The sequence below is a fragment of the Anthonomus grandis genome, chromosome 4 (assembly GCF_022605725.1).
Source record: "Anthonomus grandis grandis chromosome 4, icAntGran1.3, whole genome shotgun sequence".
NCBI lineage: Eukaryota > Metazoa > Arthropoda > Insecta > Coleoptera > Curculionidae > Anthonomus > Anthonomus grandis.
This window is the reverse complement of record NC_065549.1, coordinates 38,161,450-38,189,318: the sequence shown is the minus strand read 5'-3', so window position 1 is coordinate 38,189,318 and position 27,869 is coordinate 38,161,450. Positions and strand designations below refer to the sequence as shown.

The 27,869-nt window shown below is 33.3% G+C and overlaps 1 protein-coding gene across 2 annotated transcripts in view; it reads right to left on the bottom strand.

Annotated features, from left to right (window-relative positions):
- LOC126735791 (titin-like) overlaps positions 1-27,869 on the bottom strand; it is a 291,189-nt gene that overhangs the window by 240,898 nt on the left and 22,422 nt on the right. For both annotated transcript variants that reach the window (XM_050439900.1, XM_050439901.1), the window contains exons 8-12: positions 27,628-27,787; positions 16,002-16,104; positions 13,203-13,250; positions 6,141-6,308; positions 1,193-1,231 (exon numbers count right to left, since the gene is read on the bottom strand). In XM_050439900.1, coding sequence (XP_050295857.1) covers positions 1,193-1,231; positions 6,141-6,308; positions 13,203-13,250; positions 16,002-16,104; positions 27,628-27,787 — 518 coding nt within the window. The remainder of the gene's footprint in view (positions 1-1,192; positions 1,232-6,140; positions 6,309-13,202; positions 13,251-16,001; positions 16,105-27,627; positions 27,788-27,869) is intronic.

The following is a 27,869-nucleotide window of genomic DNA, read 5'->3' as shown; positions in this document are numbered from 1 at the left end:
CCTCAATTTCCAAAATATGCTTTTCTTACTAACAAAGCTTTATTTACGAAAGAAGGCATTTTTAATTTAAAAAATAATCATTTGTTAGCTGAGGAAAACCCACGTGGTATTCATACGTGGGCCGGCATTGTTGCAAAACGATTAATTGATCTAATTATGTGGCCTTCTCGTCTAACCAGTAACAATTATTTAGTTTTTTTAGACATGTACTGCCAGAACTGTTAATGATACTCTGCCCCTAAATATACGTCAATACGGATTCGCCGCAGAGGTCCTGTCCCCTGGCCAGCGCGCTCTCCAGATTTAATACCGTTAGATTTTTTTCTTTGGGGGCATATGAAAAGTCTCGTTTATCAAAGTCCAGTCGAATCAGAAGAAGAATTGGAATTTCTGCAGCTGCTGAAGTAATACAAAACAAGCCTGATGTTTTTAACCACGTCAACCTTAATCTGCTGCTACATAGGTACAATAAATGTATAAAGCATGGTGGCCAACATTTTGAGCGAATATTATTTAAGTTTTTTTTGTAGTTCCATACATAAGAATTTGTTTAGGTTTGATTTGTTGCTTTTTTATTACACTAAAAATCATCTAAAAATTAAGTTGTTTTATTACCAAATTAATCAAGTTTAGATTAACTTTCTTAGGGCAGTTTTTTTTTTTACGACACAAATGTAATTTTTTAAGTATAATTGATTTTTGTGTCTTGTTGCTTGCTTTTAGCTAATTTTCACATAAACGGTGATATTTAGTGATTAAGTGATTAAGTGATTAACACCATAATGTGATACCCAAATAGGCAGAAATTAAATGTCTAGGGAAATGAGGTTAAATTTTCCCAATACCTCTCTTAGTTCACACGCCCGCCTCTGGTTAAAATAATTTTTGTTTAATAGGTTAAAAAGGATAAACGTACTAACAATAATTTATGTTTCAAAATTGGTTGCAATAGCTAAAGTAGTTCCAAAGCTAGAAAACGAATGATATGACATACTCGCTGAGGAAGCATTTCCTGACTCATATTCATAATTATGTATTTTTCTTTAGTTTTTTACGTTTTTTATCTACCGTAGAACTTTGTAACATAATCAACAGAACACCCTGTATTCGAGTATGATGTCTAACAATATAAACTGTTACTTTTATTTAATTTTTCGAGTTCTATCTCTAACATATTACCTAATAAACTTACCTGTAGACGCAAGCATTTGTTGCTGTTGTTGAACTTTATCTAAAAAATAAAATAGTTAAGTAGGAATCTTAATAGGTTTCCTTTTTAATTATACATGTTTCATTTAACCCTTTGCGGTCGTTGTCATGTCTGACATGACACCAGGCGTAGTCGTTCACGTTTACACAAAACTTTGCTTTGAGATCGTTTGTCATGCCCTACATGACAAGGCAAAAAGCCGATTCTACTCGTTGTCATGTCTCTCATGACACATTTTCAAAGTCGATTTACTCGTTATTCATTTATACCATGACAAAACCGATAACAAATTTGAATTCCGCGGGAAATTTTATTTAGGAATACACATGCTTTTTTTATGCAAGTCGTGACTTATTTGGCAACCTTGCGATTTTTTTGTTGAGTGCCGGTCGCGACAAATACACGTGCATTCTTATTTAGTCTTATTTGAGTATTTGAGAGAGTTAGGTATGCAGATTTTGTTTGTGTTTTTTTAATATTTTGTAAGATTCGGATGTTTGTTTATAGTTATAATTATGGCGAAAAGAGCATTAACGGACACGGAGTTAGAGGAACTATTATACGTAGACGAGGAGGAGTTTGACTTGGATCAGTTTAGTTCAGAGAGTGACGAATGGGAGGATATAGATCAAAATCTCAGTGAAAATGATTCTGACGAAGAGTCTGAGGAACGTGTTTATAATTAAAATTTATGGAGGCCATGGACAGCAAATGAACCAAGATTTAAAATATTCCCTTTCTTAGAAGATGTTGGATACCATCCACCACGAAATAACCAGCCAGTGTCCGAACTAGATTTTTTTCAGTTATTTTTTACGGACGAACTTATACAAGCAATTGTGGATAAAACAAATAGGTATGTATTTAATTGTATTATATTTCAAGCAAAAGAAAAATGTGTAAATATATTTTTAGATATGTTGCAGAAAAAATTTTAATAAACACGCCGCTCACAAAAAGGTCAGTTTGGAAGTGTTGGAAACCAGTCACATTAGAAGAATTTATGGCATTTTTAAGCGTTTTACTTAATATGGCCTTAAATCCAAATACCGAACTATCTGACTATTTTTCTAATAACTGGATCGACCATCAACCCTTTTTCAAAGATATTTTTTCGAGGGACAGATTCATGCGAATTTTTTGGAATCTTCACGTTTCTTCACCCGAAGAAGAGCAGATGGGAGTGAAGAGTCGTAGCGCCAAAGTGAAAAATGTGTTATGGTATCTGGAAACACAATTCAAGAAGTTTTATACTCCAGATAAGAATATTTCTGTAGACGAAAGTACTATTGGTTTTAAAGGCAAAGTATCCTTTAAAGTTTATAATAAAGCCAAACCTACAAAATGGGGAATAAAAGTATATGTGCTTGCAGATTCAAAAAATGGTTACATATTTACGATGGAGCCATATTTGGGAACTCAAACAACCCAGGGATTGATACGCCCAGATTTACCAGCAACCGCCCGCATAGTAGTTCATTTGGTGCAAAAACTTCTTAATTCTGGAACTGGTTCGGGAGGTTACCATATATTTATAGATAGATATTATTCAAGCCCTTTGTTAGCACGCGAGTTACATAAAATAAACATACATGTAACGGGTACTGTAATGGCTAATCGACAAGGAATTCCGACAGAATTAACTACCGCATATACAAGAAAATTTAAAAAAGGCGAGATATCTTCCAGGCATGACAATTCTATATCAGTACTGGCATGAAAAGATAAAAAAAATTGTTCTTATGTTATCTAGTGTATATGACAACTCAGTACAAAATATAACCAGGCGAACGAAGACCGCTGAAGGGCGTTGGATTGAAGAAGTCATAGAAAAACCTACAGTTATATATGAGTATAACAAATTTATGGGAGGGGTTGACGTTGCTGATCATTATGCAGCAAGCTACCAATTTTTGCGAAAAACAAGTAAATGGTGGCGAAAAGTATTTTTCTGGTTATTAGATGTGTCGATAAATAATGCCTTTATATTACAAAAAATAGCAACAAATAATCAGCAACTTCGATCAAGGAATTTCAGGAAAAAATTAGTTATTCAATTAGTTGGAAACTACAGAAATACATCCAGACGTCGATCAGCTTATGGTGCCGAGGATATTTCTCGTCTAAATAATAGGTTCCATGCCATTCATGCAAGAAAAAATAATTCCGATTGCAAAGTTTGCAGTGATCGATCAAAAAAAGGTGGCCGAAAAACTACTACCTATTATTGCAAAACATGTCAAGACCACCCTGCTTTGCATCCCGGGGAGTGCTTTGAGAAATATCACACCGAGGAAAATTACAGATAAATACGTGTTCTTTTTTGTTTTTTTTTTAGAATAAATATCATGCTTTCCTATAAACTATACAATGCGTTTTATTTTTAACTTTCTTGATAAAAAAAATGTTCTAAAAGTATATTAAAAAGCTCTCCGATAAAAAAAGAAATTTGCTGCCATTTATTACATGATATATTACAAATATTTACTAAAACTTTATTTTTTTATTTTACTCAATATATCTTTTATACTTTCGCTAAATTTTAATAGGGTGTCCATTTATAAACTGACACATTTTAATTGCTTATAAGTCGAAAACGAAAAATGACAACAATGTGCGGTTTTCACAGAACTTCATCAATATTTTTAAAGTTTTTTTTGATAGTGTTGCCAAGTTTCAAAATTTACCACAAATAGGAGGAAAAAAATGATGATTTTCAGAGACCGATTTCTCAAAAATTTTAAATGTAGCACCCTGTACTTTTTAATTTCACATGAAAGCCTGTTAAATCCCCTTTCCGAAAATGTATAAATTGTCTTAAATTCGTGATTTTTTTTACAGAGCCAATTTTAGTAAATGACATTTTGAAAATTTTTCTAGAATACATATTCGGTGATTGATGAACATTTTCTGGTATTTGCCTATGTATCGCTTTAGCATGATCATAATTAAATAATTTGCGCTATTGCCATATCTATAAAAAGTATTTATTCTATGTATTAAATTACGACTATTTCAACAATTTTAACAACAAACAATTGAAGAAATTAATTTTAATTTATAACTAATAAATTAGGTGCTTAATATGACCCCTATTTTGCTCGGAACACAAAATGTAGACGAAGAAATAAGTTGCCGAAGGCGTTTTGTAGCATTCGCGGTGTAATTTGGTTGAAAACGTTTACTATGTTGTTGCGCAGTTCATCCAAATTTCTTGGGGTTAGATTGTAGCAGCGGTCTTTTACATATCCACATATACAAAAATCTGGAATGGTTAGATCGGGAGAATAAGGCCCACTCGATTGAACCTGCTCGCCCTATCCATTTGTTTCCAAAAGTAATATCTAAGGAATCCCTTGCGACCCTGGAGAAGTGTGGTGGTGCACCGTCTTGCTGGAAGTAGACCGTGTCTAAAATTCCATCCTGCTAAAGTTGAGGATAAAAAAATGCTTCCAACATATCGGTGTAATTGTTTCCATTCACTGTTGCTTCTTGAAAAAAAATGGCCCATAAATTTTAGATTTCGATACTGCACACCAAACGTTCAGCTTAGGAGAATCTCTTTCAAATTCGTTATACACTCGAGGATTTTCATCTCCCCAAATTCGGCAGTTATGCTTATTTACTCGACCACTGATGTAAAATGTTGCCTCATCAGACATTATTAAATTGGTATCCGGCTCATTTCTAAAAAGATCTAGTAGTGTTTCGCACATTAAATATCTTTTTTCAAGGGCGCGATTTTCCATTTTTTGGAAAGTTTAAATTTTGTAGGGTTTAAACTTAATTATTTTTAGAATTTTATGTACTTTACTTTTTGACATATTTGTCGTTTGAGCTATGTTTCTAATAGATATTTGGTTATTGTTTAAGAACCACACTTCTTTTACCAGCAAAATATCATCCAACAGATTATCTTGTGCATTTAGGTTTACTTTTCTTTTCTAACTTTTCTTTTAACTGTTCCCTCCTGGGAAAATTGGCGTACCCAATAAAGTAAAGAATTGCGCGAAGGTGGAGCCCTTTCAAAAATCAGCCTAAATCTTCTTCTTGTCTGCGTAACTGATTTGCATTCACTAAATAATAACAAGCAACGTGCCTTTTCCCGGGTGGTAAACATATTTAAACCTTTCAAAATCTTTAAAAAATGCAAAAATACATATAGAAATCAAATTATTGGGACTGTCCAACGAATGACGTTAAAAAGATTTGACAGTAGTTAAAGCCCACAAAACAAATTGTGCAACACACAGCCTCCTTGACAAGCTACAATTGTTATTGTTGTCACTTGATACCGAGAATGTTATTAAATAGGTATTTATTGTAGGAAAATTTTCAAAAATGTGTCATTTACTAATATTGGCTCTGTAAAAAAAAATTATGAATTTAAGACAATTTATACATTTTCGGAAAGGGGATTTAAAAGGCTTTCATGTGAAATTAAAAAGTACAGGGTGTTATAATTAAATTTTTTGAGAAATCGGCCTTTGAAAATCATCAATTTTTTTCCTCCTATTTCAGGTAATTTTTGAAACTTTGCAACACTGTCAAATAAAACTTTGAAAATATTGATGAAGTTCTGTGAAAACCGCACATTGTTGTCATTTTTCGTTCTCGACTTATAAGCAGTTAAAATGTGTCAGTTTATAAATGGACACCCTGTATTGTAAGGCAATTAGAATAACAAATAACAATAAATAAACCTATCAAGTCCCATAAAATATATTCGTTGCAAATTAGCCTCCGAGCTGTACGGAGAATCGGCGGTAATTACCGAACGAGCGGGATGGTTGTCATGGTATAGATGACAACGATCTGTGCTCTTATCTGAAAGTTGCACTGCCGTCCGCAAAGGGTTAATGTTGTCGTGCATTTAAAGAGACAAGCGAGAGTGAAGACACAAATGCTACACTTAATTAAATAAAATTACCCATGACTTGGCTTAAGCCTGGCGATTGTTGTTGTCTCCCTATACTCGGAGATCTAGCACGTGGAGGTGTTCCTCCCGCAAACTGCCTTTCTAAACGGTCGAATTCCGCCTGTTGTTCAGCGGATGTTGGGGTTCTTTTCCGTTGTATTGGTTGCGATGGTGTTCGCCCTGATAAAAAAAAAATTAACCTATAGATGTACTAAATCGAAGAAAAAAAATTAAAAAAAATATATACACTTTTCGAAAAATGAATGAAAATAAGTCGTGAACCTTATTTCAGGGTTCACGACAACATGAATAGGGTTCATCTATATTAAGAGAGACTTAGAATACGAATACTAAAGTAAGGTCAAAAATTGTGAAAACACTAAATAGATCATCGCGCAGCGAATAAGTTCTCCAATGTGCAAAACTGATAATTTAAAAAAAATCCGTGATACTAAAAATTAAATGTACTTAATTTCTTGAGTAATTTAATTAATTTACTTAAAAATGTTTAAAAATTCTATAAGCTTCGGTTTTTCAGATTCAGGGTGTTGAGTTTTTTTATGTATTCTAGTTTTTTCTTAATAATTTTTTAAATTATGCTGAAGAAAGTCCTTCTTGAATTCTTTCCCAATAATAAGACATATAAATGTATAAAACAAACAAAAAATGAGTATAGTATGAACATAATACATGTACACACATAAGGTCTTTATTTGCCATCAGATATTGGTATTGGGTTTTTATTGAAAGCCATAATATAAACTTTTATGAGCTGATTTAATCGGTTATATATTGATAATCATTGTAGCATGATTTCTATAGATATCAACATTGTTTAAAAGTATTAACTGTCCTGATCAGTCTATACATCAACGATTTTTTAACATATTATTATTATGGTCGCTTTTCAACTTTTTCTGTGTCTTTTTCAGTTTGCGTTCCCAACTTCTTTTTTTTTCACTTCTCTTGTGCTTTCATCAAATTTATCCTTAACTCTTTTGGTCTTGTGTTACTATTTAATTTTTCCTTTTTATAGTTTTATTTTAATTCTTGCTTGGAGTAGTTTTTAGTCTTTTCTAGAAATTGTAAATCTTTTATTTCGACTTTTTCCTGATCAAAGTCTTGCACCGATTTATTCTTTCGGATTATAATCCGAGTCTGCTATCTTCATCGATTCTCACATTATCTTCAGCTATTGCTCATCCATAATAATTAAAATTTCCTCATTCATCGGCACATTGATTAATTTTACAAGTGCTTTTTACGAAAAAGCTTTGCACAGCAAATTTTTTCCTTGATATTCTGGATTATTACGCACCTTGAACAATTGTGTCAGATATTTCTCCAACCAAAACGCTTTCTTCGTAGATAAACTCAAGTTTATTTTTTAAGTTTTCACTGTAACTTGATCCGAAAATAATAATTAATTTGTAGCATAAGAATTTATATTTTTAATAGTTAAGGCTCTCGAAGGTTTGTTTAAATATTTACTTTCATTTGTGAGTTTTACTCTTGAAAATAATAAATATTTTCCAAGATCAGCATTATTTTATTTTACTAAAAATAATTCCGTAATTACATTGAGGCCTCTAAAAACAGAGTCCTTAGGCTTTTATAAAGATGGATGAGAGATGAAAGAGGGAGTCTAATCTAAAGTAACCTAGATGTAAAATATCAGCATCCCTAGGAAATTATCCCATCAGCTTTCAAGCAGAATCATACGCTATCCTGGCCCTGAATGTGCCAAGAAAGGCAAATATTCGTATCTTCTCAGACAACCAAACTATCATTCTATAGAATTCATTTTCAGCTAGTAACAAAACAACTAGTAAACAGTAACAAAGAGAGAGAGAGATATTTATTATAGACGTACCGGTAACTTGGACCTTTTCGCGTCTATCAGAATTTTTAATAGTTATATAAATAAGCAAATGAATACATCTACAAAATGTCTATGTACAATATAAGAGTATGTGTGTTTAAATAGACTGGACAAACAGATAAATAAATGCAACAAAAACAAATAAATAAATGAATCTAAAATGTCTATGTACAATGTTTGTATATATCAATGATCTGAATAATAAAAAATATGTCTTCTTTAATTTGTTTTCAAATCTTTGAGTATATTTTTCTCTCTTTTAGAAAAGAGAACTAATTCACTGTATTCATTTCCTTTTATTCCAATGTGACTGGGGACCCAGATGAACACGATATTATACACTTGCTGGCACAAAATTCTGCCACCCTGAAATATTGACCAAGTTTGATGTTTTATAAATTTTTTATTTTTTATCAGATTCTCACGATTTTGCCATCAGTTTTTAGATACATTTGTTATAATTTTTTAAAATCATTTTGTAAAGTAGCATTTTTCGATTAGACTATATTATACATTCGATTCGCGGCATCGAATGAATAAGATTCCTTATTCTTTCTTGAGGAATAGCCTCATATTCTTGGATCAGCGCTAGTCGTAAGTCTTGCAAGGTTTGTGGTTTTACAGGACGACGACGAACGGATCTTTTAAGTTGATCCCAAAGATGTTCTATTGGGTTGAGATCCGGGCTACATGCGGGCCGTTCCAATCTTGGAAGTCCAATTTCATCCACATATTCGCTCACTACATGTGCAACGTGAGGTCTAGCATTATCATGCATTAATGTAAATTGGTTCCCAATGAATGGAGCAAATGGGACAACAACTTCTTGAAGGATTTCCTCAATGTAACGGTGGGCGGTTAGACCTCCATTTTCAATAAATACAAGATTGCTGCGTGCTTTGGTAGAATACCCACCCAAATCATGACTGAACCGCCACGATATGAGATTTGTTCTGAAATGGTGCAGTCAGCATATCTTTCATCTCTACGTCTGTATACCCGCTCACGACCATCCGGCGTCCTTAAACAAACCCTGAATTCATCTGTGAATAGTACGTTTGCCCACTGTTCTAGAGTCCACTCAAAATGCGATCTTGCAAACCTCAGTCGGTGTTGTCGATGCCGAGGAATTAAATTGTGGACATCTTGCTGGCCTTCGTGAATAAAGTCCAGCTTCTGCTAATCTTCTACGTATCGTTCTTTCACTTACACTTACTCCATGAAGTATTCGCAAGTCATTTTTTAGACACACAGCAGTAGATCTTCGATCTCTTAAAGAAAAAGAACTAATGGTAACAAAGTGATCATCAGCTGCAGTGGTCATTCTCCTTCTGCCAGAGCCTTGTCGTCTAGTAAAAAATTCCCGTCTGTAAATACCTATTCCAGGCATCTCGAACTGTAGACCGCGGAAATCTCGGAGTACGGCCGACATAACTTTTGCTACGGCCATCCTCTATTAACGCAACAATTCTACCCACGTCTGCTGGAGTTAATACCATATTGACACACAACAAATCGAAAAATGCTACTTTACAAAATGATTTTAAAAAATTACAACAAATGTATCTAAAAACTGATGGCAAAATCGTGAGAATCTGATAAAAAATAAAAAATTTATAAAACATCAAACTTGGCCAATATTTCAGAGTGGCGGAATTTTGTGCCGGCGAGTATATTTACGTGAATATGCGAAAAAAAAACAGTGAATATAATAAATATAAACAGTAACACACTTAACTTAATATAGGTACCAATATATGAAGTCGTGAGAGGCAATAAAGAGTCAGATCAGAAGTATCAGATCAGTTATTGCCAGAGACAAACTGTAGATCACCTTCTGTGAATCTAAACCATCCTGTAGCATTACAACACTTCATAGAAAAACAAAGAATGGCACAAAGGTAGAAAGAGTAAGATTGGGTTAATGTACCTAGCTAGAGACAGGCAAAAAGACTTACATCGTTGACCTTTTTACATAAATGATGGAGGTGTCATCTTAAGGGAATGGGTAATCCCAATGAAACAATGCTAATTCTGCGAAAATAAAGAAAAAGCATTCACTTGCTCAAGATTGACCAACCTTGAAAATTATAAGCTTGCATTAACCAATTAAAAAACAACCAAGCATAAATTAGTAACTGGATCAGTTACTAGTCTAGCACATCATACCAATCTTACCAATTTCTCATTTCTACTGGATGATAATCCTTGTGCAATAATAGGTCGTAACTTCTCATTTAATATTTAATAATAAATTAGAAAAAATGTGGGGTATAAATGCAAAACGCGACATGTCCATTAGATTACAATTTGAGAAAACTAAAAAAAACCTTTTTCGAGGTTTTCATTGCTTTATTGAAATAAGTTTTAATTATTGTTTAAAACTGAATTGTTAAATATGCCCTACCATTTTGATGAATGCATAATCATTAGGCTTCTTTTAATTTAGAGCTATATTTTGGACATGTAGCATTTTGAAACTAAGGCTTGGACATGTCTTATTTTGCACACAACAATCGAGCCGAGCAATGATAAACCCAACTTACTAAAATTATTAGCTCCCGTTTTTTATTAGGAAAAAAAACCAAGTCACTTAGAAAAACTTTATTAAAATAAAAAAAACTTTTACAAAAACTTATTTTTAGATATTAATTTCTTCGTCACTTATTATTTCATTTTCATCGGCATCAACCGGCCTTTCAAAATTATTTTCTACATTGCTGTCGAAAATATTTTTAAAATAACCTAATGCTTCGTTTGATTTCCATTCATCCCCGTAGTGAGTCTTTAATAAGTTTGAAATGCTTTTAATTTTATCTTCTTTTATTCTCAGTCCAACTTGGAGTGTTTTAGGCCTTACTGCTTCAATTCGCTTCCCTTTTCTACAAATACCTTTTGCTTGTCCTAAATCACTCCTGTATAATGCTTGGCCTCTGACTAAAACCGTGCCTAATTTATTTTTGGTTAGAACGAATCTTTTTGCTGGTTTAAATTTGAAGTGCCATTGTGTAGTAGGTTTGAAAGTTTTTTTTATTTCAGTTTTCCAGTCGAAAACCGGAAAATCTACACCCATTTTAAAAACTGTTGCCCGATCTTTTATCATGTTCACGTAATGAGAAGGCTCTAGGATCTCCGCAGTTCTTCGGACTACTTTTTCGATATTGCCGAAAACTCTGTCAGGTGGCATAAAAGAATGACCTACTACAGGGAAAAACACTTGTATCTCTTCAATGTTCGGAGGCGCATTGGAATTAAACCAGTTGCAAAGCATTCCGATAAAAATCGAATCCTTATTCTGCCCCCCACAACCATCGCAGAAAAGTCGAATGATTTTGTTAGTAGCTTTAAACTCATACGTACTTAGAGTATGATGAATAGCAGATGCAATCTCATTGGAGCTCTTGGGTCTTTCGACTTCTGTCCATGTATAACACCTTACGTTTTCTTTTGTTAATGGTGATTTTGAACTTCCTATGACAACTCCAAAATTAAAAAAGTTAATTTGCATTGAAAAATAGGCCTGCTGATCGGGTAATTTCGGTAGGGGTAAATTTTTTTGACAGTCAAAAGAAATATTTACTACTTCATCGGAGTTTTGTTTGAGAAAAGCAAAGAAGCTTTTGGCTTCAAGAGTATGGACTCTGTGATTTGTAATAAATGACTGCTTTTCCTTAGGATCCGTGCATCTCCTAATTTTTTCTTTATATTGAAGACAGGTTGAACAAAGATCTGTTTGAGGTGTTCCGAATCCAACGTTGTATTTCCTATTAAAATATTTTCGAAAGTAGTACTGCTTCACTTTTTGATCAGGCTCAGCTTGTTCGTTGTAGACATTCCATAGTTTTTTTATGTTTAAGTCACAAGGCAAATAAACACGATGTGGACTATCGGAGCGGCAATAGTGACTTTCGGTGCACCTTAATGATTCAATGAATGTCTTCATGCAAACCTTTTTGTCTTCGTTTTTCCCCATAACACGATTACCGCCACGATTCTCCTTTGGCGCTGTTCCTGTGTTTATAAACTTTTTCACCAGGCGCAATATTCTGTCCTTTTTCACTCCTAAGATACTCAGAAATGCCTCCCTACATACTTGAACTGCTTAACCGTCTTGCTGTCGTACCTTATAGGTTAAAGACACTGCTTTTGGCTTACTAGCAGCACGCCCTCTACTTCTTTTTCTTGCAGGCGTGGATCCTGAGCAATAACTTAAAAGAAATGCATCTTGGTCAGCTTTCTTCTTGCTTGAATAAAAACTTCTATGAAACTCCTTCATATCGTTCATGGTAAGATGCCAGCATAGAAATGATCCATTACTTTCCTTATGTCCACATTTGGGAAATTCTGGTAAAGATTTAGGTGAATATCTGAAGCAAAAAAAAAAATAAGCTCAGCTTGAAATAGCTTTGCCGATTGCTCGATTTTTTTTTATGAATTTGTTTCTATAGGTTGGAATAGTCGTAGAAAATATGCATTATATTATTAATAATTTAAGCAATTTTAATAATTTCTCAAACAATAAAAACTCGGCAAAGAATTAAACAAAAACTTCAGCAACATTTTTAAATATTATTAAAAGGGCAAATATTTATGAGAAAAATATTAATATCACAGTCATTTAACGTATTGTAAACATTTATTACGTTTCTTAGTTAACTATTTATATAGTTATATAATAATTTTTATACTTGGTCTTAACTTACCTTGCTACTTTAGCTTTTTCCCTTTTCCATTCTTGTGGTTGAAAAGATCTTTTCAACCACAAGAATGAGTGAGATTTTGGGTATCCGGCAAGAGTTTCTTGTTGTTATCGGCCATTATATTTATAATAATTATGAAAACACACGCACAGAATATCAACAAATTTCACCCTCGTGCTTGCATGCTTGTAAAGAAAAAAATAATAGTACGTTTATACCAAAACATTCGATTTATCAGGTGTTAGTAAGCTGCTCGCTGATTGGTCGTGTGGATAACGTCGCATTTTGAATCTCAAATGCAGGTTGCGATGTCGCATTTTGCGTTTAACCGAAATTTTTAACGAGCGTTTATAAGCGTAAATGTCGTGGTTTGCAGGCAAATATATTAGTGGCAGATAGAGAAATTTATACACTTTCTGGGTGCACATGAAGGTCATTTTCGTTGAAAAATGGACATGTCGCGTTTTGCGTTTATACCCCACAAATGCTCACCGTGTTGTGGTGGAGTCCTTAACATAGCTTCTTGTTGCCTTACGCGATCTGTAAATGAAATGCGGATATCAAATATCAATATCATAAATACAAAATATCACTATTAAGTAGGAAAATAGGTGTCGATTGTAACAGGTATCAAAAGTAACACAAACGATAACTGCACGATCTTTTTACAGAAATCTTTATAGCAAAAGTTATCCATGTCAAAGGAGCCAGAAAAATGATTGATTATCACCAATTAATTTAAAAAAGTCATTCTACAGTTGTAAGTAAAGTTTTAGGAAATTATGACATAGAATATGCCATATTTCATTTAATCGAATTGTGAATGCTCTACATAATGAAAAAAAACAATGCCACGGTCTCATAAGCAAATTTTATGGGCTACACGTGTTTCGCCCTGTATAAGCAAGGCATCATCAGGCTCAAAAACAATTAAAAGGGGTGTTTAATATACAATTAATTTCGAAATAAAATAAAATTTAAACACAATATATAAAACTATAAATAGAAACACAGTATATAAGCAAATAAAAAATAAAGACAAAAACAAAAAATAAAAAGCTTGTAGTTTTGAACCGTAGATTCAAAACCACAAGCATATAGTAATGTAGATTATGTTAGTAAAGATTGCCTTATAGCTTTTTTAAGAAAAAAAATTTATTTCACACTTCCAAAACATTCAATCTTGCACAAGTCATGAATTTTAAGAGAAAAAACATTTTCGCCCCTTGAAATCAATTGGTAACTCTATTTGAAAGACACAATTCTGAACCAAAAACTATTTACAATCTTGACGAGACTAGGGTCTTCACGATTCAAGAGCTAACCAAGCTAATAGTAAAAAAGGGGAAGAAGCAAACCGGATAAGTAAGATCTCATATGCGTAGAACTGTAAAAGCAGTTGATTTTCTCAGTAATATTTCAAATGTAATTTTATTAGGGATAATAATCTGATTGAATATATAGGGAAAGATGCAAAAAATCCAAGTGAATGCAATAGATGGAGTTTGTGACTTCTTGTCTTGTGAAACACACTTTAAGAAGACTTTGATGATAATGTTTTTATGAAGTTAAAAGTTACTAATGATCATGGTTGGCTAATCATCTAGGAAAGCTGACCATCTAAGATTTACCTTCTGTTGTTAAAGCATCACTCCGTTTAGTTAGTACGACATCAAATAATCTGTATGTTCTTTAACCGTAAGATATTTTTAAATTATGATTTATTACCATCTGCTGTAACTGATAGACCATTAAACACCAAGCATGAAAATCAAACAAAATCACCAATAATTTCTAATGTAAATAAAAGTTCGTCATAACATCTTATTCATTACATCTGATGTTTAAAGACATTATTCAAAACAAATCACTCCAATCCAGAAAAGAAAGTCAATTGAAACGAAAAACTGCAATATTGACCGATACACCAGAGAAGATCAAAAGAGCAAAATATATGACAATATTTACAAGTTATATAACTAAGAAAAATATTAAAGGAATTTGAACATTGAACAAAAAGCCTGTGAATCACTCTTTCGAATATGATAAGTTCTATTTAGTGCATTCTAAACCAAACTCTTGGAGTACTGGGGATTGACTGCAATGCAAACTAACCTGGATGTGTAGTAAGTTTTTAGAACATTGAACAACTAGAATTAGTAAACAACAACTTTGTTTGAGTGCAGCATGTACCAGAAGCAAGGGGGTATTTTTTTACAAACATATTCATCGATTCTCTGTTGTAAAGTTTACATACTTTTTCAAAAAAACAAATTTTCAGCTATACAGAGTGGTCCAGTTTAAACGTCACTAATTTTAATACGTGATAGAGAATTTAAAAAGAAATAGACTTTTTCTGTAGTATTACTGTAGTGAATTGTCAATTACTGATGCAGTCAATTTTTAAAAAAATTGCCAGTGGCGTAACATCCGGAGGAACTTGGCCCTTTTTTGTCTTAAATCTACGAGATGATAAAATATTTTTTTATAAGAAGTCAACTGTTAGATTTTCCATTTAATTAAAAAAAAAGTGACTCCTGCAAAATTATGATTTAACGCACTGTTTTAAAAATATCTTACTTTAGTTGTTTAGAAAAACCTGCTAAAATGTTGCAAAAATTTGTAAGTAAAGAAAATCGGGCATGGATTTGTAAAAAAGTTGAATATAAAAAATGATCAAAAGTTACCTTAAGTCATTATTTTATTTGATAAGTTTAATTCAAAATTCAAGGCTAATTTTCTTTTTTTTTTAAGTTTTTGCAGCATTTTAACTGGCGTTTCTGTACAATTAAACTAAAATATTTTAAAAACAGTCCCTTAAATCATAATTTTGCAAGAGTAATTTTTTTTTTCAAATTAAATGGAGAATCTAACAGTTGATTTCTTATAAAAATAGTTTATCACATCGCAGATTTGAGACAAAAAAGAACCAAGTCCCTCCGTACGTTACGCCACTGGCAATTTTTTTTAAAATTGGCTTTATCAGGAATTGATAATTCACTACAATAATCTACATGCGAAATTTAATTAAAATTGAGCTAGTAGTTTAAAAATTATGATAAATAAACAATTAATTATTCTTAACTTTAACACCCTGTATCTTTGTTATTAAACATTTCTGAGAAAAATTTTATATCGAAAGTCTATCTCTTTTTAAATTCTCTATCACCTATTAAAATTAATGACGTTTAAACTGGATTACCCTGTATAATTGTCGGCTTGTGAAATATATACTATAACTATATGCCAGAGTTCTTAAAACATTACAATAAGTTATAAAAAAGGAATTACCCATAACGTTATAAGCTTCGCGTGCAGGTGTTTGCGCATATCTCATTGGGCCTGGGGCATTTCTATCCTCTTGTCGGTCCTGTTCCTCCATTTCTTGTTCATGCTGAAAAAGAAGTACAATTTAAAATCAATGTGAATACAGGGCTTAGAGTATACTATTACAACTTACTTTAATTTTAAATAACCTTCGAAAATCTGAAATTATATTTTCCAAAAGTATAGTTTCAAATTAAATTAAATATATTACCCTTAATGAAAGTAAATCTGGTGTTGAATATTTGTAAACAAGAAGAATGGTGAATACTGCCAGAATGCTGTGAGTATGTACTAACCTCTTAACGAGTACTCTCTATAGTACACACTAACTAACTAACTAGGAGCGTTATAGATAAACTAATATTCATTATAGAAACATTGGTGCTTCAAGAGTATCTCCAAGTATCCGAGGTTTCTCATCATCTTTACGGTCCTTTGTAAGAGATTTTTTAAGGTAGCTCTATTAAACACTCCTAAATAAGGGTGATTTCTAGATAGTTAGAATCCTTAGGAAAAAAAGAGATACAGTTGTTCTTGTGACTAAAATTTTAAAAACGATATACTTTAAAACATGATTAAAAGTGCATTCCGGGTTTTAAAACTGAACCTAAATAAATTCTCAGATAATCTCATGCTTTGATTCTACCTATCATATCGTCACTTAAAAAAATATTCTAAAACAATTTCTTTTAAGACTCCGAGTTTCATTTTAAAATTACTATTATAAAATTACTAATTCAAAGCCCTTTTTACTAATTTATTCTAAGTACGATTATTCAATACCGGCTTGGCTGACGAGGGTATTGAGTACAAAATAAAAAAAGATGCGTTTTTATTTATTTTTTTTTATACTCTGGTTACTGCTCTTCGTCTACTCTGGCCCAAATAATAATTAAAGAATTCGTATAATCTGAGAATGGAATATTGAAGACTATGCGTTATTGTACGAACTTTTTAGTGGACATTGCTAATCCATTGTATCTTTTACTAAAAAGCTGCCTGATCTTGGAATAAGTTCGTAGTCAGATCATGTGTGTCGCAGAACAAAAAATTTCCATCATCATGCGTTGAGCGGTCAGTATTACCGCGATTATATTTTTCGTACCCAGAATAATCTATTGTTAAATCCTAAGTTATTCTGGAAACATGTAAGCAATGTTAAAAAGTCAAAATTATTATTTCTAAACATGTTTTTGAATGATGAAACTAGTGATAAGAGTGGTAATACAGTTAATTTATTTGCCAAATATTTGTCAAACGTATATTCTGATAAAGCATTTTAAATATCTGAATATTACATGACTGGGCTTGTAGATCAGTTCGATGTCAAATTTGTACAGTTATCTTTAATAGAGATTTTTGACGAAATTGTTGGATTACAACGCAATACTTCTGCGGAACCGGATGACATACCCAGCTTGCAACTTCGTAAATGCATTTTACTCTGTCGAAGCCTATTTGCACATCCATCTGTTTTAAAAGTCGGGAGTATTTCCTTCTTTTCGGAAGAATTCGTATATTATGTCGATATTTAAGTCTGATAACTATTAATGTCAGTAATTATCGAGAAGTTTGTATAGAGTCAACCTTGCCTAAACTTTTGGATGCAGTTGTCACCAAGCAATTGTCATGGCAATGTAAAAGGCTTATTATTAACAGTCAACCTGGTTTTCAAAAACGTCGTTCCACTGTTACTAACTTAATATGTTATAAAGATTATTTGTTTAATGCTTTTGGTAAGGGTTCACAAGTTGATGCTGTTTATACGGATTTTTCGACGGCGTTCGACAGAGTTAATCATGCGCTTCTACTGGCCAAGCTCCAAGCTTTGGGTTTTGGATCAAATGTTATCTGTTGGCTACGGGACTATTTACTGGGTAAATCGCAATGTATATGGCTTAATAACTTCTTATCAAGCAGCTTTTCTATGCCATCTGGCGTTCTTCAGGGGTCGCAGGTGGGTTCGTTACTTTTTACAATCTTTGTTAATGATATAGGATTATTTGTAAGAAATTGTGAATTTTTATTATTCGCTGATGATTCATTTTTTTCGATTGATTCAAATATAGGGATCTCGGAGTAATTTTCGATTTTAAAGTGACATTTGTGTCTTATGCTGAAAAGTTAGTTCAGGAAGCGTATAGAAATCTAGAATTTATAACTAGATCCAGTCAAGACTTCTCATGCTCTGTCTATAAAGTTCTGTATTATTCGTTAGTCCGTTTTAGTTTGGAGTATGCTAGTGCCGTATGGTGTCCATTTTATAAATCGCATATTGAAAATATTAAGAAAGTCCTAAAATAAATTCTTAATAAATTGTTCTTTAAAACTTAAGGTTCCATTAGCTAATGGTGACAGTGATTACAAATCGGTCATGTCAGTTCTCTCTTTGGACCCACTTGAGTTAAGGCGTAATAATGCAGACTTGTGTTTTATTTTTAAATTAATATCTGGCATGACTGTTTGTGATTATTTCTTAAATGAGCTGAATTTTCGGTCGCAAAAATTGACTAGACTTAAAAAACTCTTCTACAGGGTGTTTCTTAACCTATACGCATAAACTTGGGAAATTATTGCTAATGATAAATAATGACTAATAGTGAAAAAAAATGTAAGTAAAATATTTTTAGTTTCTGAGATACTTCTTTTATTTTCACAAAAATGTAATAACTTTATCAGGTGGAATTTTGTTTTCAAATTAAGAAGTAAACAAGTCCGGATGATGTTTATTATGTTTAGTAGTACCTACTTTGCTATCAGTTAATACAGTTGTGGTCGTATTTCGTTTTTTATTAAAATTATGCAGCATAATTTTTCAAATGAGGAACTAATGGACATGATACTGGCATACGGGGAATCAAGACAAAACTGTGTGGCTGTAGCTAATCTTTATGCACAAAGGTTTCCTCATAGGTATCATCCGTCGCGTGAAGCTTTTTTGCGTGTGGTTCAGCGGGGTAGAGAAACTGGAAATTTGCGGCCGAGGCCAGGGCAACATGGTGGAGCCATTAGACCTAGGCGCATTTTAAATCTGGAGAATTTGATTTTAGATATCATCGAAGAGCATCCTGACATAAGCACTAGAACAATTGCAACGCAATTTGGATTATCACCAGTCACAGTTTGGTGAATTTTAAGGCATGAATTACTGTATCCATTTCACGTCCAAAGGGTACAAGCTTTACTTCCAAGGGATCATGCGCCTCGAGTAAACTTTTGCGAGTGGTGGTTACATCAGCAGCAGTTAAGCCCAAACTTTACCAGGAACATTTTGACTATGGATGAAACAATTTTCACACGCAATGGTATTCACAATTTTCGCAACACGCATTTTTGGGCAGTTGAAAATCCGCATGCCATTCGGCGAACAAACTTTCAACAACGATTTTCAGTAAATGTGTGGGCTGGAATTGTAAACGAAATACTTATTGGCCCTTTCATTTTGGATAATCGTCTAACTGGTGCTCTTTATTTACAATTCTTGCGACAAAATTTGCCGGTACTCCTTGAAGAAGTCCCTCTTCACATTAGGCAGAATTTGTGGTTTCTTCACGATGGTGCTCCACCACATTTTGCGCGACCAGTGCGACGGCATTTGAATCGAATATGCCCCGAACGATGGATACGCCGAGGTGGTCCAATTGGATGGCCTCGCGGTCGATCACCCGACCTTAATACGCTTGACTTTTATTTTTGGGGCCACCTAAAATCTCTGGTGTATGTAACCGAAGTTGACAATGAACAAGAATTAAGAAATCGAATATTTGCTGCCGCCGAGGAAATTCGAAACCTACAACCTGGATTAGCTGCTGTCTGCAACTCTTGGATTAGGCGTGCTCAATTATGTATTAAAAGTCATGGAAATAACTTCGAACAATTACTATAATAGTTAAATAAACATTTATTTTGGAGAATTTACGTTTTTTTTAAATTTTAATTAATAAGTCGTTTATCTCCGTAACTAAAACTATTTTACTAAATTTTTTTTCACTATTAGTCATTATTTGCCGTCAGCAATAATTTCCCAAGTTTATGCGTATACGTTAAGAAACACCCTGTATGTATGAGGTTTGTCCGGAAAATACGTATAAAAGTGAAATAATATTTTTATTTTACAATTATTCAGAAATTTCAGTATGGCCTCCATCAAAGTACTCCCTCTGAGACAAGATTCACTTTTGCCAACACCGTTTCCACTGTTGGTATGATCGCTGAAAGTTTTCAGGTGTTAGACTCTTCAATGGCCGTGTCGTTTCGGACTTGATGGCTTCCACATCACCCAAGTGCCGCCCCCGAAGCACCATTTTGCATTTGTGGAACAGAAAAAGTCACAAGGGGCTAAATCGGGTGAATAAGGCGGGTGTTCTGTCACAATGATTGAGCTCCTAGCCAAAAACTCACACACAACGAGAGATGTGTGTGCAGGCGCGTTGTCGTGATGAAGAATCCACTTGCCCCCTTGAGCCAAATCCGGCCGAACTCGAGCCACACGAGCTTTGAGACGACGCAAAACTTCAACGTAGAAATTCCCGTTCACTGTCTGGCCGGGAGGAACAAATTCCTGGTGAACAATGCCCCGAAAATCAAACAAAACAATCAACATTGTTTTCACATTGGACCTTGATTCTCGCGACTTTTTTCTTCTCAGATCTCTTGCTTGCTTCCACTCCTTGCTTTGAGATTTCAGCTCCACGTCGAATTCGTAGAACCATAATTCATCTCCAGCGATGACCCTATCAAGAAACTCGCCCCTGTTCTCTGCCTTCATCCAATCCTCACAGCAACCTCCAACCCTCCTTGCTTTCTGATATGGAGTCAAGATCTTCGAAACGATTTTTGCACACAATTTTTTCATTTTAAGTGTTTCTGTCAGGATTTTGTGGACGATTGTTTTAGGTATTGCCAGTTCCTCAGCTATCATCCTAACTGTCAATCGACGGTCATTAACCCATTTACGCCCACCGTCCTTTTAAAAGGATTTCAAAAAGAAACCTGTATTTTTCTGATTCAGCTGACGGTTTGAAGATGTCGCCAGTGTCACATTATATTTAGTTAACATCTTAAACAAGGTCAAACGTGATCGTTAGGATTTTGTTAATTTTTGGATCGATAGTGACGAATAAAACACGCTGTGTTTCTAGTGATTTTGTAATGAGTGACTCAAGGTAAGATATGTTAAAACTCGTTTATTTTTTCGTTCTTATTTTGATTGTTTTTAACAAATAACATAACATACTGATCTTTTTATATATTTGTGGTTATGTTTCACACTTCTTGATCAATCCAGGAGCGTTCAATTAAACGAGTCCTTTTAAAAGGACGGTAGGATTATATACTACTATGTGGTTTTTTACAGGTATTGGAAAAAGCCAATAACCATGGCAGAAATCTTAGAGGAATTGGAGAATGACTTTACGTCGGATATTCCTACAGGCATTACAATTTTTCCACCCGAAAATGCCAACGAAAACTGCGACACGGATGAAGAGTCTGGGGCTGAAGACGATGTAGTACCAAATAATTCATCCGGTGTGCAACTAAGGGCCCCGGCGGAAATTGAATTTGACGTAGAAGGTGAAGACAACTGGGACAGTGATGATGATCTACCGCTGTCCACTTTTGTTGAAAGGCGACCTAAACACATACAGACGTTTCACTATACTCTCAATAAAGATTTATAGTCTACGTTTATGCAATGGCAATCAGTTCAAACTGCACAAAGCAATCGTTCCCCTGGAAATATTTTCAAGCTGTTCTTTGATGAGAACTTGGTAAGAGAAATTGTCAATTTTACCAATATTTATGCACAGCAAAAAAACCGCTCCGATAGCGTTACTGCAGACGAGATGTACTGCTTCATAGGGGTGTTACTTGTCACTGGATATACAACTGTTCCAAGGCGACATATGTATTGGCAAAATTGCAACGATACCCAGAATAATTTTATATTAGCCGCTATTTCCAGAGATAGATTTTAATTCATAATAAGTAATCTTCATTGCAGTGATAATACTTCCCTTGATAAAAAAGAGAAGTACTCTAAACTGCGTCCTCTTTTCAAGAGCCTAAATAAAAAAAATTTTAATTAGGCCCCAGTTGAAGAGAATCACAGCCTTGATGAGGCCATGATACCGTATTTTGGGAGACATAGCGGTAAGCAATTTATTCGAGGCAAGCCTATAAGGTGGGGTATAAATTTTGGGTAGGTACCCTACGCCTTGGATACATTGTTTATTTTGATCCCTACCAAGGTGCGTCGACAACAATTCCTGACAAATATAAACACCTGGGTTTGGGAGCGTCAGTTGTTCTCCAATATGCAGATGTTTTACAGAAAATGCCTTTCCAGCCCTTTCACATATTTTTTGACAACTTTTTCACATCTTTGTCACTTCTAAAGGAGCTAAAATTGAGGAACATCAAGGCAACTGGTACTATACGTCAAAACCGGATCCCACAATCTCCATTTAGCAATGCGGCAGTTCTGAAGAAAAAGACAGGAGGTACATTTGAATGGGGTGTTGCCGATAATGAAATCGCATTATGCAAATGGAATGACAACAGCGTTGTTACTTTAGCCACCAATGCATGTTCAGTTTTGCCAGTAAATAAGGTCAAACGATTTTCACAGGCTAAAAAAAAGCATGTTTATATAGATCAGCCTCAATTGATCAAGGCATACAACGAAAATATCGGAGGTGTAGACCGTAGCGACCAAAACCACAGATTTAACTAGCTACGCTCCAGATAAACACTCGCATAGGCAGAAACGTCTCTCGAAATGTCGCCCGACTTTTCAAGCCGATTGACCAACAGCACGTTTTGTTGCGCTCTGTTGCCAAACGTAATAAGACCCGGGCGCATATACCGATCACCTCGGGCGACCATAAATTTATTACGGCGTACGGCGGTAGGGGTTTTAAGGATTTAAAGGGGTTGCGGTGAGCCTCTTGTATCACAGATTTAATTTCAATCATTAATTTAATTTAATTTAATCATTATTGATTAATTTAATCCAGTAATACTTCATTTAAATTGATTTTGACTATTATTTTGTAAATTGCAGTGTTACTTTTTGTTTTGTGGCTTTACTTACGGGTATAGATGAAAATATTGAATTTTTTTTAAAACAAAAATGTGCTGTTATGACCCAAAATGAAAAAAAATGCCTAGTGGCATTTGATGAAATGAGTTTGAAGGAAAACTTAGAGTTTAACAAAAAGTTAGATTTTATAGAGGGTTTTGAGGATTTAGGTCCTTTAGGGAGGAGCAAAAAAACAGCAAACCATGCTCTTGTGTTTTGCATTAAGGGTATTTATTCCAATTGTAAGTTTCCTCTGGCCTATTTTTTTCTCAAAATTCGGTTGTAAAAGATAATTTGAAAGAATTACTTATATATGTAATAACCAGATTAAATGCCATGGGATTTTTGCCTCTTGCCTTAGTTTGTGACCAGGGCAGTAACAACAGAGGATATGTGTAACAAAACGTTTGATTAATGATGAAATGAGTACTAATACTACAGATTTTATTGAAAACATGAACAATTTATTTGATTCTTTGAAAAGTAAAAATCCCTTTAACTGCGGTATTAGTACTCAAAACATGCAGGTTTTAAGTACATTGCAAAGGGGCAAATACCTTTTTGAAGCGTTAGAAAAATTGAGTATAGTGAAAAAGAAAAAACAAAGTTAATGATGGTCGACCAGAGTCATATTGAAAATCTAAAAATACCACCATGTAGCACGGAAAAAAGGGGCAATGCAAAACTGTAAATTATTTTAAAATCGAATAAAAATAGGCTCAGAAAAAAGTAAAATAGATTTTTCAAAGATTCGATTTTTTTCGATTATCCTCACAATCGTTCGAATTTTTAAAAAATTTTAAATGGCATGTTATTGAGCTAAAAATTGCGCAACTTTTTCTCCGATTTTGTCTCTCTCTCTGTCTCTTTTTCCCTCCGTTTAGAAAGTTCTCTGTTGGTGAATGGTGAGCAATGTCCAATGGTGAGCATGTCTGATGCGGTACACTCAATTTACTTTCTAACGTATCAAAAATGTAATGCAAAATTTTTCTATAGCAAAAATCATATAACTTTTGATGTACGTTATCAATAACACCGTGCACATTTTAATGGTATTTGCAGGTAACAGTGTTATTTCGTACAACAAAAGTTTTATTGTTTCCTATACAGCGTGTCTCACGACAACGTTAACAGCGTAGAACTTAGACATTTTTGAAGAAAAAAAACCCAAAATGCGGTTTTTATGGGAGACAACGCTATTTCTAAAAATTTATTCAAAACTACCCCTGCGTATTTTACCCCCGAGAAACTACCCCTATTTTTTATTTCAAATGGCACCCTCAATTTTTTTTAAATATTTTGACAGCATTTTTCTTTCGAGTACAATGAAAAAAAAACCATTAAAAAAATGAAGGAAAAAGCACATTTTCATTATATTTTTGAATTAAATTTTTATTTATTTGAGCACTTATTTGATAATAATTAAAAATAACTTATTAAAAAAAAAATTGTCAAAAAATTTTAAAATTAGACAAAAATTTTGAAGAAAATCTTGAACAAAAAGTCTTTTGTTTCTCATGCAATTGGTTTTTTGTTACGCTTTTCGAATTCTCCGAGCTAAAATACATCAATTAGCTATTTTGATTTTTTTGAGAAATACCTACTGGGAGCAGGAGGAATCAAATAATACCATTTTTCCTCTTCGTTGAAAGATCTTGTATAATGATAATAGTAGTTGTAAAATTAAATTTTATTATAGCTATATATTTGTGTTGGAACAGTTTTATAAGAATTTTCAATTTTATATTATTATCCACCACAAATTTATTATTTAGGATTAGGTATGTACATACACGATATTCTAAAAATTTTTACTTATTTTATAATAGGTGTACGAATCCATCAATTATTATAATGTAACTGCTTGCAAAAATATAATTATATAAGCTTTAAGTTACATTTTGGTACGGTATTTTAATTTGTATTTTCACAATGAAATTAAGATAAGAAATAACATAAAAAATAACCATCATCCTTTAGTTTCAGCCATTGCCATCCTCTCCTGAATATAAAAATTTGCTACTTAAGGTAAAAACTTAAAAATACCATTGACTTGTTTTGCCGTTTTTTAAAATAGCGAATACTTTTTGAAATAAAAACTAATTACGAAAATTAAATAATTGAGGCGTTTATTTTAAAAACAACTAAGTCCAAAATTTTCGAAAACGCGATTATGGCCTCATCATATAAAAGACACTGAACTCTAGCACCCCAAATATTCATGCCTCCTAAAAACATTACTATTATATGTGTCCCAATATTTAGTACTAAAATATTTTTTTCCCGAGAGCATTTTTTTCGTTTTCTATAAAAACAATATTTTGGACTTTATTTTAAGTATATAGTTTAAAAATTATCTTACATCAGTCTAATAATTTATTTTATTAACTATTAAAAAAAAAGTACTACTATCTATATAGGTATATAATGTATCAATCTATACATCTTATCAACCTATAGATTAAAAACAAAAACGAAAAATTTTTTTTTTTTATTTTCGAATTTATCGTTTAAAAATTTTTAATTATCTTTAATATACCATAAAACTTAAATTATTATAGTTTAAATATTTCGGATATATACTTTATTGTGTACATAAAAAAAATGTCTTACATAAAAAAAATCTTTTTATTAATTATACAGTAAAGAAGCAAAAAAATAAAAGAACAGCTTTTTCGCTCGTTTTTATACTTTTCATTTAATTTTTTTTTATATTTGTTGCAAAATATATCTATCGAATATAACTATCAAATAAAAAAATTGCAAAAAAAATTTCCAAGTAAAACAAACCTCTTTAAAAATTTGTCAATTATTATTGTCACAGTACCACAGATTTAAAATGTAAAATCTGTGACAGTACCTACTTAGTCAATAAAATTAACCCCGTCGCGTCGGCGTCGCATCGAGGAAAAAAAAGTGCGTCTGTGGCCGACGAAAGCGATGCTACGATGCGATGATTGAAGCGAAGACCCGGAAGCATACCTACCGACAAAAATTAAAATTTGCAACGCAGGGCCACAATCGGAGCGAAATATCCGTTTTCGGCTGAATCGCGAGCAAGCGGCTGCTTTCTCAGTGGGGACAAGTGAAATACATTGGAGTGGTTATCTGGAGCGTAGCTAGTTAAATCTGTGCCAAAACATAAGCCAATTATAAAAAGCCAGAGGTAAAAAGTGGTATTTTCCGTTATTTTCCCACTGTATAGACATGGCCTCACAAAACTCGTGGCAACTCCATAGGAATAATGGTGATACTCTTGACCAACTTCAGTTTAGAAGGGACCTAGGGACACAGCTGCTCGAAACGTACAGGAAAACAACTAAGAGAGGACCTTCGAAATTGCCAAAAACTGCATTCCAATTTTCACGTTACGATAGACTAGATCATTTAGTTACATATCACGAAAGTCAGCGGAAATGTGCTGTGTGCCACAAAAAAGCAAATTTTGTGTGCCAAAAATGTGAAGTTGGTCTTCACCCAAAAAACTGTTTTGTGGACTATCATACAAATTAGTTTTTAAATTTAAGTTTTAAGTATTTTGCTAAGCATTTTGGCAAAAAAAAATCATGATTTTTTCTCGACTTATGGGTTTTTAAGAAAAAAATATACAAATTCGGAAAAATATAGTTTCAGGGTCAAATGGGTTAAGGACACAACCACGAATTCGTTCAACGTTTTCCTCAGAAGTCAATGTGGAGGGGCGTCCTGACCGTTGGTCATCTTTCACGTCTTCTCGGCCTTCCCGAAACCTTTTCAACTTGTTGACAGTTGGTTCCTTTACAGAATTGTCCCCGTAAACACTCGAAAATTTCACGACCATTCTTGACTAGCTTTGCAAGAAAATTGATGTTAATTCGCTGTTCCTCAATCAGAGAGAGCTCCATGCCGACGGCAGGTAAAAAAAGGCTTTCTTTAAACGTGTAAACGTAAATCCGCTATAACTCGCAGAGCGCTCTGGCTCGAACTGAGCGTTCAATGGATGGTATAGAGAGAGGAGAAGTATAGTCTTGACTTGCGCATTTTTAGGAGTTTTCTGAAATTAGTTAGTGACTTGTGACTTTAACATGTTTCTTTAAATTAATTTGTAACATTGATTTATGACTTACTATTATCTAGCTTAAGTTGTATTAATACTAGTATCTTTTGTATTATTTTATTTTTGTAAAATTGGTGGATACCGTTAATAAATAAATAAATAAATAAACAGCATAACTTAAGAAACTTTAAGTATTTGGTCATACCTGTGTTCAGAAAGGGTAACTTGTGATTAAGACAACAATTTAAATTATAATACTTTAATAAATTTCAAGGCAATCTTTTAACGTGTTTTTTTTTAAATCCAATCTTATGTGACCTCATTTTTAACAAAAACTTACTCCTTTTTTTCATATTAAAATTGCGTTAAAAGGGTTAAATGTTGCATTTGGAGTAAATGAAATAGAAAATTAAGACCCTTTACATCTATTTAAATTATTTTTTGCAATACTAAAATGTCTGTTTTCTTACAGCTAAAAAAGAGTCATCCTCATCTTCGACCAGTCTCTTGGCATGTTCAAAAACTTGAGATAAATGTTGGTCTTTTTCGGTCTGTTCAGGTTCTGCAGCAGGCCTTGCGGATCTTCGGGGATCTTGTTGTGGCTCTTTTGGTGCTTTTAGAGGAGATGCCCTAGAAAATGACAGTAATAATAATATTAATAATAATAAGCTTTATTTCCAACAGGTTACATATACCCAGTTACAGGAAAATC